Consider the following 13,179-nt stretch of genomic DNA (forward strand, 5'->3'; position numbering starts at 1 on the left):
CATTCTATGCAAACTTACCCAGGAGACAGAGTTCCTTAAAAACAATAATAATAATAGTAAAAACCCTAAATACTCCAAGTTCTGGTCTCACTTGAGCAGAGAACCAGCAAACTGAGTGCTCAAAAGAAAGGAAAAGTGAATTCTGTGTCTTAGTCTATGGGACCAGTGAAAAGAGACCAAGAATTAGATGGTGAAAAAGACATGGAAAAAAATTAAAAATATCTTCTGTGGTTTTTCTTCTCTTGCAGTTCCATTTTGAACCCAAAGTGGATGATGCTGTCAGGACCGAACCACTGACCAGAGTCTGTGAAAAATTCCCATCTTCTCATTGGCCATCAGTTGAGGTAAGATGGAAGACTCCTATAAGGATAGGACTTCACTGATGAAGGGTGCCAAGGACATTGCCAGAGAGGTGAAGAAACAGACTGTAAAGAAGGTGAATCAAGCAGTGGACCGGGCCCAGGACGAATACACCCAGAGGTCCTACAGTCGGTTCCAAGACGAGGAAGAGGATGATGACTATTACCCACCGGGAGAAACCTATAATGGGGAGGCCAATGATGATGAAGGCTCCAGTGAAGCAACTGAGGGTCACGATGAAGATGATGAAATCTACGAAGGGGAGTATCAGGGCATCCCCAACATGAACCAAGGGAAAGACAGCATTGTGGCAGTGGGGCAGCCCAAGGGCAATGAGTACAAGGACCGCCAGGAGCTGGAATCAGAGAGGAGAGCTGACGAGGAAGAGCTAGCCCAGCAGTATGAGCTGATAATCCAAGAGTGTGGTCACGGCCGCTTCCAGTGGGCCCTTTTCTTTGTCCTGGGCATGGCCCTGATGGCAGATGGTGTGGAGGTGTTTGTCGTGGGCTTTGTTTTGCCCAGCGCTGAGACAGACCTGTGCATACCAGATTCGGGATCCGGATGGCTAGGTGAGTGCATCATGTCAGAGAGACACATTCTGAAACTGCTTTATTTGTTGAGGACAGTTAACAAATAGAATAAATACTTTTCGTATGGAGCCCTGCATTTTTTCCAACACCTGAAAAATTTTAAACATGCAGAGGAATCAAAAGAATGGTACAGTGATGCCCATATATATCCACCACCCAGATTCTCTAGTTAAGATTTACTGTATTTTCTTTATCACCTAGCCATCCATCTATCTGTCTATCTATCCATCAATCCCACTTTTATTTTTATGCATTTTGAAGTAAGTTAGAGCAATACATTTTAACTTACACTATTACAAATGTTGCATTAGTTTCTCCTTTATTAACTTCCAAAGCCATTATATGAAACTTATCTGACACTTTTCTAAATACAGAGGTTAATTCTATAAAACTCTGACTAATGTGATATCAAATTTCAAATTTATCTATAACATTATGGTTTAAATAATTTCGGGACTCTAACAATTTTTATTTTTTCTATAATCTATGTGTATGTTTGCTTGTTGGCTTTTTTCAGTTACCTTTACTTATAGAATTGTCTCTAGATGACTTTTTCCTTTTCCAAGTTTGTACCTTTTTGCCTACACTGGAAAAACTTCCTTTCCTCATAGGACTTAAAAATCGATTTCAAATCATATTAATATTTAAGTTATATGTGTTAAAATAATATGATCTCTCTATAAAATATCTAGAGAGCAGGTTTGATTTTTGTTTTAAAGTTACCATGCACCCAAGGTTCGTATTGTTACACAGCTGTAGTGAACATTCCCACTTGCCTATGGGAGTGAAAACAAGAAGGCCAAGAAACATGCGCACAGCAGACTATCCCCAAAGCTTAAGGTCCACGTCAAACACTTGGTACATTAAGTCATGAGGCCTTTCAAACCCCTTTTGCTCAGCTCACCTCAGAGAACATGTTTATGTGCATATTAAACCTTTATGTGTTTCAGAGTCTGTGAAAGAAAGAAAGAATACTTGGTGTCTCTGTTTCCAAGGGACTTTTTAAAACTAAAGTTTGAAAAACCAAAGCATACAAATCTTTTTGTAGTTTAGTAACTCTATTAAGTAATGTTACAATTATTGATGCTGAGAATTTTTCTGTGTAAAAAAAATTAAATGTCATCTACTTACCTGCTCTATGACAACATAAGAGAGAGAATCATGCATGAGACAGGATTTACATCTTGTTTCTCTTATATGATCCACTCCTAGCATTTGTTTCTTTTTTTATTTTTAAATATTCATTATAAAATTTTATTTTAAAAAAATTTTTATTGAAATATAGTTGATTTACAATGTGTTAGTTGCAGGTATACAGCGAAATGATTGTTATACCTATATATCTTTTTTAGATTCTTTTCCATTATAGGTTATTACAAAATATTGAGTATAGTTCCCTGTGCTATACATTAGGTCCTTGTTGTATATCTATTTTATATATAGTAGTGTGTATATTTTCATCCCAAACTCCTAATTCATCCCTTCCCCCCCTTTCTCCTTTGGTGACAGTAAGTTTGTTTGCTATGTCTGTGAGTCTGTGAGTCTGTCTGTGAGTTTCTGTTTTGTAAATAAGTTCATCTGTATTAATTTTTTAGATTCTGCATATAAGTGATATCATGTGATACTTGTCTTTCTCTGTCTCACTTAGGCATTTGTTTCTTTAATTTCGTACCTGGAAGAGATGGATCCGTAGAAGCCAGGAGGGGTGAAGGGGAGGGAGTGGGGACGTATATTGATTGCATGGCTTTTGCTGTTAGATTCATTTGTGTGTTCAACTATCAAAATGCAAATCATCGTTCAGAGGAGGGTCCTTAGTTATTTATCAGATTGATCATTTCAGCATATCTGTTTCATACGCAGCACTGTATTATGTTTATTGTTTTTTCCTTGGTGAGCAAGTCTACCCACTGTAAGCCTCGGAGTCAAAATATTTATCATGATTTTGCTAATGGAATATATCAGCAGAATGTTTTAAGAAGACAGATAGTTAGAAATACATCTACACAAATATTCAGTACTTGCAGGCTTAAATTTAGAGTAGCAAACTTTTCATGTTATGATCCTAGCTTTTGTATTGGAAGCATTTCAGAAAAATCTAAGCTGAGCTTGCCCTTTATCTTCTCTGTGCTGAATGGAAGTGCAGTATCACATGCGGGGCTCCTGTCAGTCTTTCCCATAAACCCATAAACCCTGATGGTGCTGCACACTCCCAGGTGGCATGCACAAGTGTAGATAATGCTGGGGAACAATAGGAGCGCAGATATTTTCATCTCTTCGTAAATGTTGCCTGCTTTAGTGAATTAAAAATGTGGCCCCAGGAATGTGTGGTTTCACTCCATGTTGGGAGTCCTCCACAGAAGCATTTTAATGGTCTCCTAACTGTGCCTTCCAGACTCGCATTTCAATTAATTTGCCGTTGTAATTTCACTTATAATTACATTCTAATGGAGTCTTTTTTAGACAAGCATGTAAATTGTTTTGCCGTTTTCATTTCATCGGATAATAGCTTTGTAATATAATTACCACACTAAGTCATAGCAGTGGGATCAAAATGCAAGAGAGGAAGATGCATGAACCATGTTTGGTAGCCTTGGGAGGAGATAAATTTGCAAAATAATTTCTCATTTGCCACTAAGCACTGTGTCATTTCCCTCAAGGAAAACTAGGAATGAAAAATGCTAACCAATTTATGTTTTAATTTTGGGGGAGATAGCTCCTCTCTTTGTGTTTGCGAGAAGATTGACTTCCAGGTAGTCAAGGGCATACCTTGTGTGCCTGTGTCTGTGCATATGGCCTGTGTGCATATGTAACATTGTTAATCGGGCTGGGAAGAGGTTAGAGCAAATATTTAATTAATTATCTAATGAGCTGTCCTTTGGGGGCATAAGTACCATCCCTTTAAGATGATCCATTTTCTATTGCCAAAGTCTGTTTACTGAGAATTTATTATGTGCAAGTCACAATGTTACCACAGGGGATAACAGGACAAAAAACAAAAACAAAAGAGGGTTTGTGTATCCAAGGAAGTCATAGTTCAGCACGGAGAAACGACAGATGTCTGCACACCGCCAGGACAAGGAAGCAAGTATCAATAACCAGAAGGGAAGTGTAAATAAAGAGACTTCAGGCTGGGAGCCCACGTAAGGGGTACAGACCTGACTAAGGCAGTGGAAGGAAGGTGTGGATTGGAGGGCTGGTCCAGGGGTCGAGTCAGCAAGGATCTGGTCATTGGTTAGTTTGGAAGGGGGAGGAAGAGGGCAGTTTCTGAAAGGAAGGCAATCCATCACGTTAGGTAATGCAGAGTATAGGTTTCAGCATGAGGGAGAAAGAAGAAAGGTTTAGTTTTAGGCTCATCACTTTGAGATTTGGGGGGGCGAGCAACCGAAGAAGAGCGCCCAGTGGGCCACTGCCCATTTGGGCTAAGGTGCCGAGCATTTTGAGGGCCATCTCATTTCAGATGAAACTGCCCACGACCTTAACCAGGGAGAGGGCGGCTTCCTGCCAGGTACTGCTTGTGGGACTGGTGGTGAGGAAAATGTCCTCAAGGAGGCTGTAAAGAAGCACCCAGGAGAGAGAGGAGGCCCGCAAGTTGCTGGAAGAAGGAAGGGATGTGCGAGTCTTAGGTGCTGCCCAGTCTTGTCGTAAAGATTGAAACGGGCTCCTCAGGCCTGGCATGTTAAGAAGGTTTTGGCTGCTACTAATGGTTCTTCAAACAGACACGGTGTGCCGGGCTAGGAAGTCTTTTTAAGGGAAGAGTCTGTGTATCGAGTGAAGTGACAGTACATCCTCCAGATTCCCAGCCCCTGTCACAGGGTCGCACAGGCATCAAGCATTCTCCCTTCCCAGTGCTGTGCCTCACAGCTGATGCAGTGCGAGTGAGCCCTCTCTGACCACATCTTAGTTCCTCTAAGAGTCGTTGAGCGGGGCAGGGTGGGTTCTAAGGAAAGCCCCAGGCAGGAAGGATGTGTGGCGGTATCAGCCCCAAGGCAGCTCTCGCCCATCAGAGCCCAGCAAGCACCTTGCTGGCTGCTCTTTCCTTGTGCTCTTCCTTCTGAGGGGGCTGTTTCCTCCTGAGACCCACCTAGTGAAGCAGGAAGCCTGATCATTATTGGTCTGCCTGCTTTCTGGATGGGGATCACAAAGCTTAGTAATTTTCAGGAATTAAAACATGATCGTGGCCAAGTGTTGACTAGTACAAAATAGATGGAACATAATATATCCTTAACCAAAGCATAGTGGGAACTAAGCCTGAACTCAATGATAACTAAACATCATCTAAGTGTTTCTTCTATCATTTATCAACTATAATGCCTAATTTCCACATGGCCCGGTGATTTTCAGGATGAGTTTTGGTAGTGTAGTTGGGACAAAGCCAGATTACTGTAGGATTAAAAAGTGAAAGGAGGGCTTCCCTGGTGGCACAGTTGTTGAGAGTCCGCCTGCCGATGCAGGGGACACGGGTTCGTGCCCCGGTCCGGGAAGATCCCGCATGCCGCGGAGTGGCTGGGCCCGTGAGACACGGCCGCTGAGCCTGCGCGTCCGGAGCCTGTGCTCCGCAGCGGGAGAGCCCACAACAGTGAGAAGCCCGCATACCGCAAAAAAAAAAAAAAGTGAAAGGAGTTAAGCAAAATGGAAATAGCAAGGCCATTTCATTCGATAAGTATTAGTTGAGCACCAACTGTGAGCCAGATACCTGGCAAGGTACATCAGGAGATATTCTGATGAGTATATTGTGATCTGTGTCATCCAGGAACTTTTTTTTCCAGTGGTATAAGTACCTTGTGGAGATCAATGTAAGTACATTATGTTTTTTCCATGACAGAGTTATTGAACACAATGCTGTAGAATCACAGAGGAATTCCTTTGGGAAGTGGTAAAAAATTAATCTAGGAAGTGATATTTAAATAGCGTTTTGAGGAATAAATAAGAGTTCACCAGGCAGAAAAGAGGGAGAATGGCATTCCAGGAAGATGTTAAAGTTGTCAAAGGATCTGAACTTTGTGGGGGATTGTGGGGAGTTCGCCATGACAGGCAGATCTTGTTGGGGCAGACAAGGTCAAGTTCTGGGACAAATTGTGAAAGACCTTAATACCAAGACAAGGGGGTTGGGTTTTATTCTGTAGTATGCAAGATGGCATCATCAGACCTGTAGTTTAGAGAACCACCTCTGGCAGCAGTGTGGGAAGTGAATTAGATGGGAAAGAGTCTTATAAAGTCAAATGGACATGAAATCTAAGTCTCTGCTACTTACTTTACGTGTGATGATTTGCAAGTAATGGACATTTCTCTGTGCCTCACATCTGTACACCGGGAATAAGGATACTCAATTAGATTGGGAGGATCAAATGAGAGAATGTGTGTATAGCTTTTAGCAAAGTACCTAATATGTAGAAAACCCTAATAAATGATAGTTGCTATAATAACTGTTAGAGGCGTGAAAGTCAGTTAGGAGGCTAACAAGAAAGTGCAGGCAAAAAATAGTAGACTCTTGAACTAAATCAGTTAACAGGGTAAGAATAGGGAAATGTTTCTAAAAGAGACATGGCAGGATTTGGTGAATGAGAAAGATGGTAAGTAGAGAATTGAGGATGACATCCAAGGGGTTGGGCTTGAGAGGCTGGGCGAGCATTGCTATGGGCAACTGAGATTGAAGACAGAGAAGACAGAGCACGTGGGGATACTGATGAGGTCCATTTGGAGGGTGTTGCTCTGATGGGTAGGAGAGTAGTCAGGACCAGAGGATAGACGAGGGAGTCTGAAGAGGGAGGCGAACCATGGAGAACATAGCTAAACAGAAGGCAGAAAATGGCCAAATGAAGGTACCTGTCAGTTTAGCAAGGTGTTGGAGAATGTTTTGGCCCCCAAATATCTGATAGCCAGAAATAAATTCACCTGCATGGGGACACTTTTAAATTTGATGTATATGTTCATTTAGACACTTTGGTTCTGTGTAGCCCTCTTTGGAGATAGATGGAGTAGGGGAGGGAGTGGTGATGGGACCTGCATCACCAGAGCAGACTCAGATTCATCTCCTACTTCTGCAGTTTATGTGAATAAAGGATTCCATAGCCAAACAGCAACAACACAATTTTTAAAGGTATCTTCTGGAATATCAGTGACTTCAGCTGCCGCACTGGTATTACAGTAGGTTCAGTGTTTGATAAAGCAGTATTTATGGGGTGGTCATTATGTATGCGGCATGGCCCAAGGCCCTGTAAGGAAACTGAGATGAATAAGGCTTGGTTCCTGTTATCAGGGGAGATCATGGTATATTCCAGGTGTTGGTGCCTTAGTGATGGAGGCAAACCCTGTTGTCTTAAAGATGAGGGTAGGAGACCTAGGGAGTTCGGGTGACTTGCCTAGTCCGTGGCTAGGTATTAGCTGAGACAGACTATAGAACACACGCATATAGAACAACTTCTAATCCCACGCTCTTTTCCAGTTGTCTAATATTTTTATTTAAAATCCTCTTGATCGAGTTTGCTCCTGGAAAAATACAAGGCTCTCAATGATTGGCAAGACTGTGTCACTCTGGTATCTCAAGCAATGACCTAGAAATTCACTTTTTGTTTCTGGACTCCAGTGGTGTAATCACCTGATGAACGTACACATCTTTCTCCCTTTTCTAAAACCCTAATAGAAGATACCACCTGCTTTTTGTATTTATAGGAAGCACATAATGGCAGCAATCACAAGTGAGAGATTTGACTGCCTTGGAGAATTAACCTATACAATCAGCCCGTAGTGCAAAGTCATCTTAAAGAGGCAGAGTAGCAGAAGTTAAAGAGAAGGAATGTAAGCCCCTTGGGACCAGGGGGTTTTGTGTGTTATTCACTATTGTATTCTCCCTGCCCAGATCAGTGCCTGGTACATGGTAGGATCTCAACAAATATTTGTTGAATGAATGAATGACAGTCTTTGAGATCATTAACACTTTAAGACCCCATTGAAGGTATAGACATATCTAAATTAAAATGTGTTGTTTTGAATGGGAATTCAACAGTAATGGAGGAACACAAAAGGGAAAGTCATAGATACAGATGTTGGCAATGCCCTTCTAAATGCTGCTTGGGGTTGGGGTCTCCTGACCAAAGGATTTAACCTGTCTGGTTTGAGGGCTACATGTATTCCTATTGTAGTGAAGGCTGCATTAGGCAGTGTTGGCCTAGAGTTCGTGAAGGTATGAATCCTGTAGCTAAGACCTCTGGTTCTAACTCTATGCTCCAAAGTAACATGAAGACTTCAAGTTTAGCTCTCTAGAATTTGCCCATCAGGAATGTGCTTCCCAAAGGATGCCAGTCTTCTTGGCAATTCTGTGGTTTTTTGCTTTTACTAACTGGGCTTTTTCCATCAGTCTATGGTGAGGTTGACTATTGGGAGTCTGCTTCTGAGAGACAGATCTCTCCTTGGTGTGCTGCCATGTCCGGTTTCTGAACACGTAGAACCAAGGCCCAGACCAGGATTGGGAGGAAGTAGCCATCACCCTGGGAGGCCTACTTGGGTCATCACCTGGGTTTCCCAGAGAAATATCCCATCTGCCGTACATACTAGTTTTCCTTTAAAACATCTACAATAATGGCTAGATTTGATTGGCATATTGGGCAAAAGCAGAGCTAGACCAAGAACATTTAAAGCATTAAGAAGAGTATATTTGTATGTATGGAATTTTACTTGACCTTTTTTTTTCATGTTTGGAAGCTCTTGAAAGTTTTTTAAATATTTCTAAATAATTCTAGAATAAATACAGATTTTTGTGAGTTTATGATATATTTCTGGCTAGGAATGGAGCAGTGATTTTCACTTTACTCAATATTTTGCTATCAATCATTTCAAGGCAGACTCTTTGGCATTCCTTTATCTCCCATGGACAACTGTAGTGTTCATTCAACAAAAATTTTTTGAAAAAAAGAATTAAAATTAAAGAAGACTCAATAATTTATTGCCATTATATTCCTGGGTCTTATTTCCTTGGGTCTTTTACATCACCTACTATGTGACAAGCACTGTTTTAAACTCTAGAGATACGATAGTAAATAAAACAGAAAAAAAAAGATCTCTGGTAAGCCTTTAAGCATGTCTTTTAACCTCTTTTTATAGTTTTTATTTGGATGGTGTGGAATTCCTTAGAACATACAGAATTCTCTCTCTCTCTCTCTCTCTCTCTCTCTCTCTTTAGTTTTCATTTACCACTTATAGAAAGGGTAGTTTCCTTGAAGGCTGGGCTGGATGGATATGACTTGAACTCAAACCTAATTTCTTTCTCCATCCCTCCATATGGTCCCTTATTCCTTTAGCTATTAACAAAACAAGAACAAGTTTGCTGGGATTTCTAGCTGCTTTATATCTAGATGTCTGTATTTGTGGGGGGAAAAAAACTTCACGTTTCTGAGATCCCCTTTTTTAAGTCCCACTGACAGTGGTTTACCACTAGACTGCCAGCAAAGTGCAGTGACTTCCTCCCTCTGTACTTAGCATCTTTCCAGGTGTGTATCACCCCTGCCCAGTGCTGCCAGGGGACCAGCATATATCCAAGCTGGTAACAAAGAGTGATGCAGAGTTTTTCCTCTTTTAGCTTTATTCTAAGATTTTAATCGTTTGGCATCTAGGTGTGCTCTTAAAACCTGTAGCTTTGTACCCTAAAAGTGTACGCTGCAGGTTTCAGGATCAGCAGCTCTGCAGCCTGCCCAATCCCATTGTTCTCTACGTCTGCCTCTGTATCTTGGAGGGAGGTTTGATCTCTGTTGTGAGTGCGCCCTCTGGCTCTGTTTAGCCTCTTGCTGTCATAGTGATCCTAACTGGAATTAAAAACTTATTATTGACTCAGAGAGAACATCCTTCCACCAAAACTAACAAAACCTTATTTGGATTCATTATTGCAAATGGGAAAAGAAGACTCAATAATTCATTGCCATTATACTCCTGTGTCTTATTCCCTTGGGTCTTTCACATGCTTCTGGGAAAAGAGAGGTTTCTGACATCCGAATGGAGTCGGACTAAGTAACCTGAAAAGATTCCTCCATCCAAGGAGTCTACAGGAGAGGAGTGAACAGAAACTCTGTGTTGCATTCCTGAAACTCACCAATAAGTACGTTCTGGGACTGTGAAAGCGTGATAGTACATGCCCTCTGTCACCCGGTTGGTCCCAGGGGGATTTCCCACAATACAGCTTTGAACCTGAAGGCTGATTCTTGCATCCTGAGTCCCTATATCGCTATGTCCTAGATTATTCCTGGGTGAGGATTCTGATCCACTGGGAGTACTGGCTTTACATATCCTAATTCAGTCTGGCACTCACAGTGAAGACACTGGAGAACTTGGTGATGTGTCATCGGATTAGGGAATCTGTTAATTGTGGACTTTGGTTTAAATAAGGCAGTCAGAATTGTGAATCATCCAATAACTGGATCAAGCCAAATACAAATAATACAGACTGTAGGTTTGAATTCTAAACACCAAGATGCAACTGCACCTTTTCATGGGAAATCTAATGTCTCAATATTCTCACATAACAAGGGCTTTTATAGGACTTAAGTTTTCTGTAGAATGCTTCAGAGAGTAGGAAACGATTTGATTACATTCATCTTGAAGCATTAGTCTGATGAATTGCTGATGTACGTATTCCCAACCCACGTATTTGCAAACTGACATTCTTATCTTACACTTTGAAATTTCTTATTGGTCTTTAAGGTTGTGAGAGGAAGAGTAAAAGAGGTCCTTGGTTATTGTTCTTACCTTCAATTTCAAAACTAAGGTCTGTAATCAAATACAAAATGATCGGCAAACAATGACTTCTTCCAATTAAAAATTTTAAATGTAAGGAATTTGCTTAAAAATAAAATGTAATGTTCCTTAAATTATTTTCACATCTCTCTGTTAAAGATGGTGAAGATGATAAATTTTATGAATACTTTACCACAATGAAAAAAAATGCAGTCTTCTTGTGCATATTAGGAATGAGCAAATATTTCTCAATATTGGAATATGCTTATTTCTACCATTAAATTTATTTTTTTACTCTCAAGACAGAGTCTGGAAAAAGAGAAGCTGACAGCTGAGAAAACTGTTGCAAATCCTAATGAAAGTACTTTCCATAGCCAGCTTAATTTGTGGGGCTGCCATGTACAGTTGTGCAGGTTGTGACCTGCACAAAGACACCAGGCTGGTGATGAAGGGGCTGGAATCCAGCCCTCCTCTACTCACCAAGCCACTCACCCAGGCTGGGGCTGTTTCCACCTGCCTGGAGGAAGGGTTGACTTTCTAATTCTTCTACTCCAAAGAGGTTCCTTTTGTCATTCATCCACCCAGATGAGCACCTTTTCTCAGTCACACAGAGGTGCCTTTTGCGCCTGGAGGCTCTGTTACTTGGGGATCAACATTAGGTAGTGAGGAACCTCAGGAGATACAAAGGAGAAGGGAGATAAGAAACCATGGTCTTACCCCTCCAAGAACTTAGGGCAGATTCAGAATATTCAAAGGAGTAAAAATGATCAAGGGGAAAGTATAACTAAAGTGCAAATATAGGGACGTCCCTGGTGGCACAGTGGTTAAGAATTCACCTGCCAATGCAGGGGACATGGGTCTGAGCCCTGGCCTGGGAAGATCCCACATGCCACGGAGCAACTAAGCCTGTGCGCCACAACTACTGAGCCTGCACTCTAGAGCCCACGAGCCACCACTACTGAGCCCACGTGCTGCAAGTACGAAGCCCACGCGCCTAGAGCCCGTGCTCCGCAACAAGAGAAGCCACTGCGATGAGAAGCCCGCGCACCATAACAAAGAGTAGACCCACTCGTGGCAACTAGAGAAAACCTGTGTGCAACAACAAAAACCCAATGTAGTCAAAAATAATGAGTAAGTCAATAAGTAAATGAATGAATGAATGAATGAATGAAAAAAGAGAGAAGTCACCGCAATGAGAAGCCCACGCACCGCAACGAAGAGTAGCCCCCGCTCCCCACAACTAGAGAAAGCCCGCGAGCAGCAACGAAGACCCAACGCAGCCAAAAGAATAAATGAATAAATTTATTTTAAAAAATAAAAAAGTGCAAATATAACTCTATAGACGTTCACATAGCAGTTACAGTTGTTGGATTTTAAGCACACTCAGATTAGTAGGACGTTTATTTTAGCACATCATGTGTCAAACTGTCAAACTAGCTTAAAATATTTGGGAAATGTTGAGAAATGAGGGACTGCCTTTTAATGCCTCAGAACGGTAGAGTTGGAGAGACTGGACCTAGCATGGACTTAGGGCTATGAAAAATGCTTCCATCAGGGGCGTCAGTCCCACTCCTAACCAGAGAGCATGTGTGTATTGGTGGCCAAGAAGTTGCTGAGGTTTATTTTTTTGGAAAAAAAAACAAACAGGAAACGACATTTACAACTTCCATCAATCATAGGTTTCCTTGTCTTAAGGTTCCTATTTCATTCATTCCAAAATCTGACACCAGGAGGTTTCTCTCAAAGGAATGGGGTGGAAACCCCTTCAACAGTGTGGTCGAGTCCCGTCCACCTGGGGCTTGCGTTTGGCTCAGCAGGACTGGGAGGTGCTTGGCTTCTGTGGAGTCACTGGCCTGCCCGCTGTGTTGAGCTGAGAGAGAGAGCATAGCCTCCTCTTTGCATCCTTTGGAGACAGGCTGGTGCTCCGGAGACTCTGGGTGGAGATCTGGGAAGCTCTGAGGCCCAGAACCCCAGGACATGGGGGCTGGGGGCCGGGGGGATGGGGGGGAATTTCCAGATCTCATCTGATCATGATCATAGCTAGGTTTTCCTTCCAGCACTAACCTGTGTTTCTGGCATCTCAAGGGCAAGGAGCAGAGCAAAAATTAGGGGAGTGGGCATATCAAAGACGTGCCGCCCTTCAGCCCCCAAAGGAGGGTCCTTGCATGGAGGACAGGATGGGGTTCCCTTGGGCGTTGGGGAATCGAGCATGCAACGGGCTTCATGCTTTGCCCACTTTGTCTGCCTGTCTCAGGTTTGCGTTCACGCAGTCTCCTCTGGAAACTTTGCACCATTATCCTCAATAACTGACATCGATATAATTACCATTAAAAGAAAGAGAGAAGGCTCTGCTTTAGGACGGTGGACCTGCTAGTTATACCACTGATGAGGGAGTTCTCGCCCACATGTAAGAGCCCCCCACCCTGCACTGTGGCCAGGCGGGGGCTTGGTAGAGTGGTCAGAGCCCATCTGTACCATCACGTCGGCCCAGCCACATCGTGGAAAGGGA

At 42.3% G+C, this 13,179-nt stretch overlaps 1 protein-coding gene across 1 annotated transcript in view; it reads left to right on the forward strand.

The window, feature by feature from the left end:
* SV2C (synaptic vesicle glycoprotein 2C) overlaps positions 1-13,179 on the forward strand; it is a 242,809-nt gene that overhangs the window by 60,852 nt on the left and 168,778 nt on the right. The window contains exon 2 of the mRNA XM_019929228.3: positions 249-929. Coding sequence (XP_019784787.2) covers positions 350-929 — 580 coding nt within the window. The 5' untranslated portion in view covers positions 249-349. The remainder of the gene's footprint in view (positions 1-248; positions 930-13,179) is intronic.

The sequence above is a fragment of the Tursiops truncatus genome, chromosome 3 (genome assembly GCF_011762595.2).
Source record: "Tursiops truncatus isolate mTurTru1 chromosome 3, mTurTru1.mat.Y, whole genome shotgun sequence".
In the NCBI taxonomy this organism is placed as follows: domain Eukaryota; kingdom Metazoa; phylum Chordata; class Mammalia; order Artiodactyla; family Delphinidae; genus Tursiops; species Tursiops truncatus.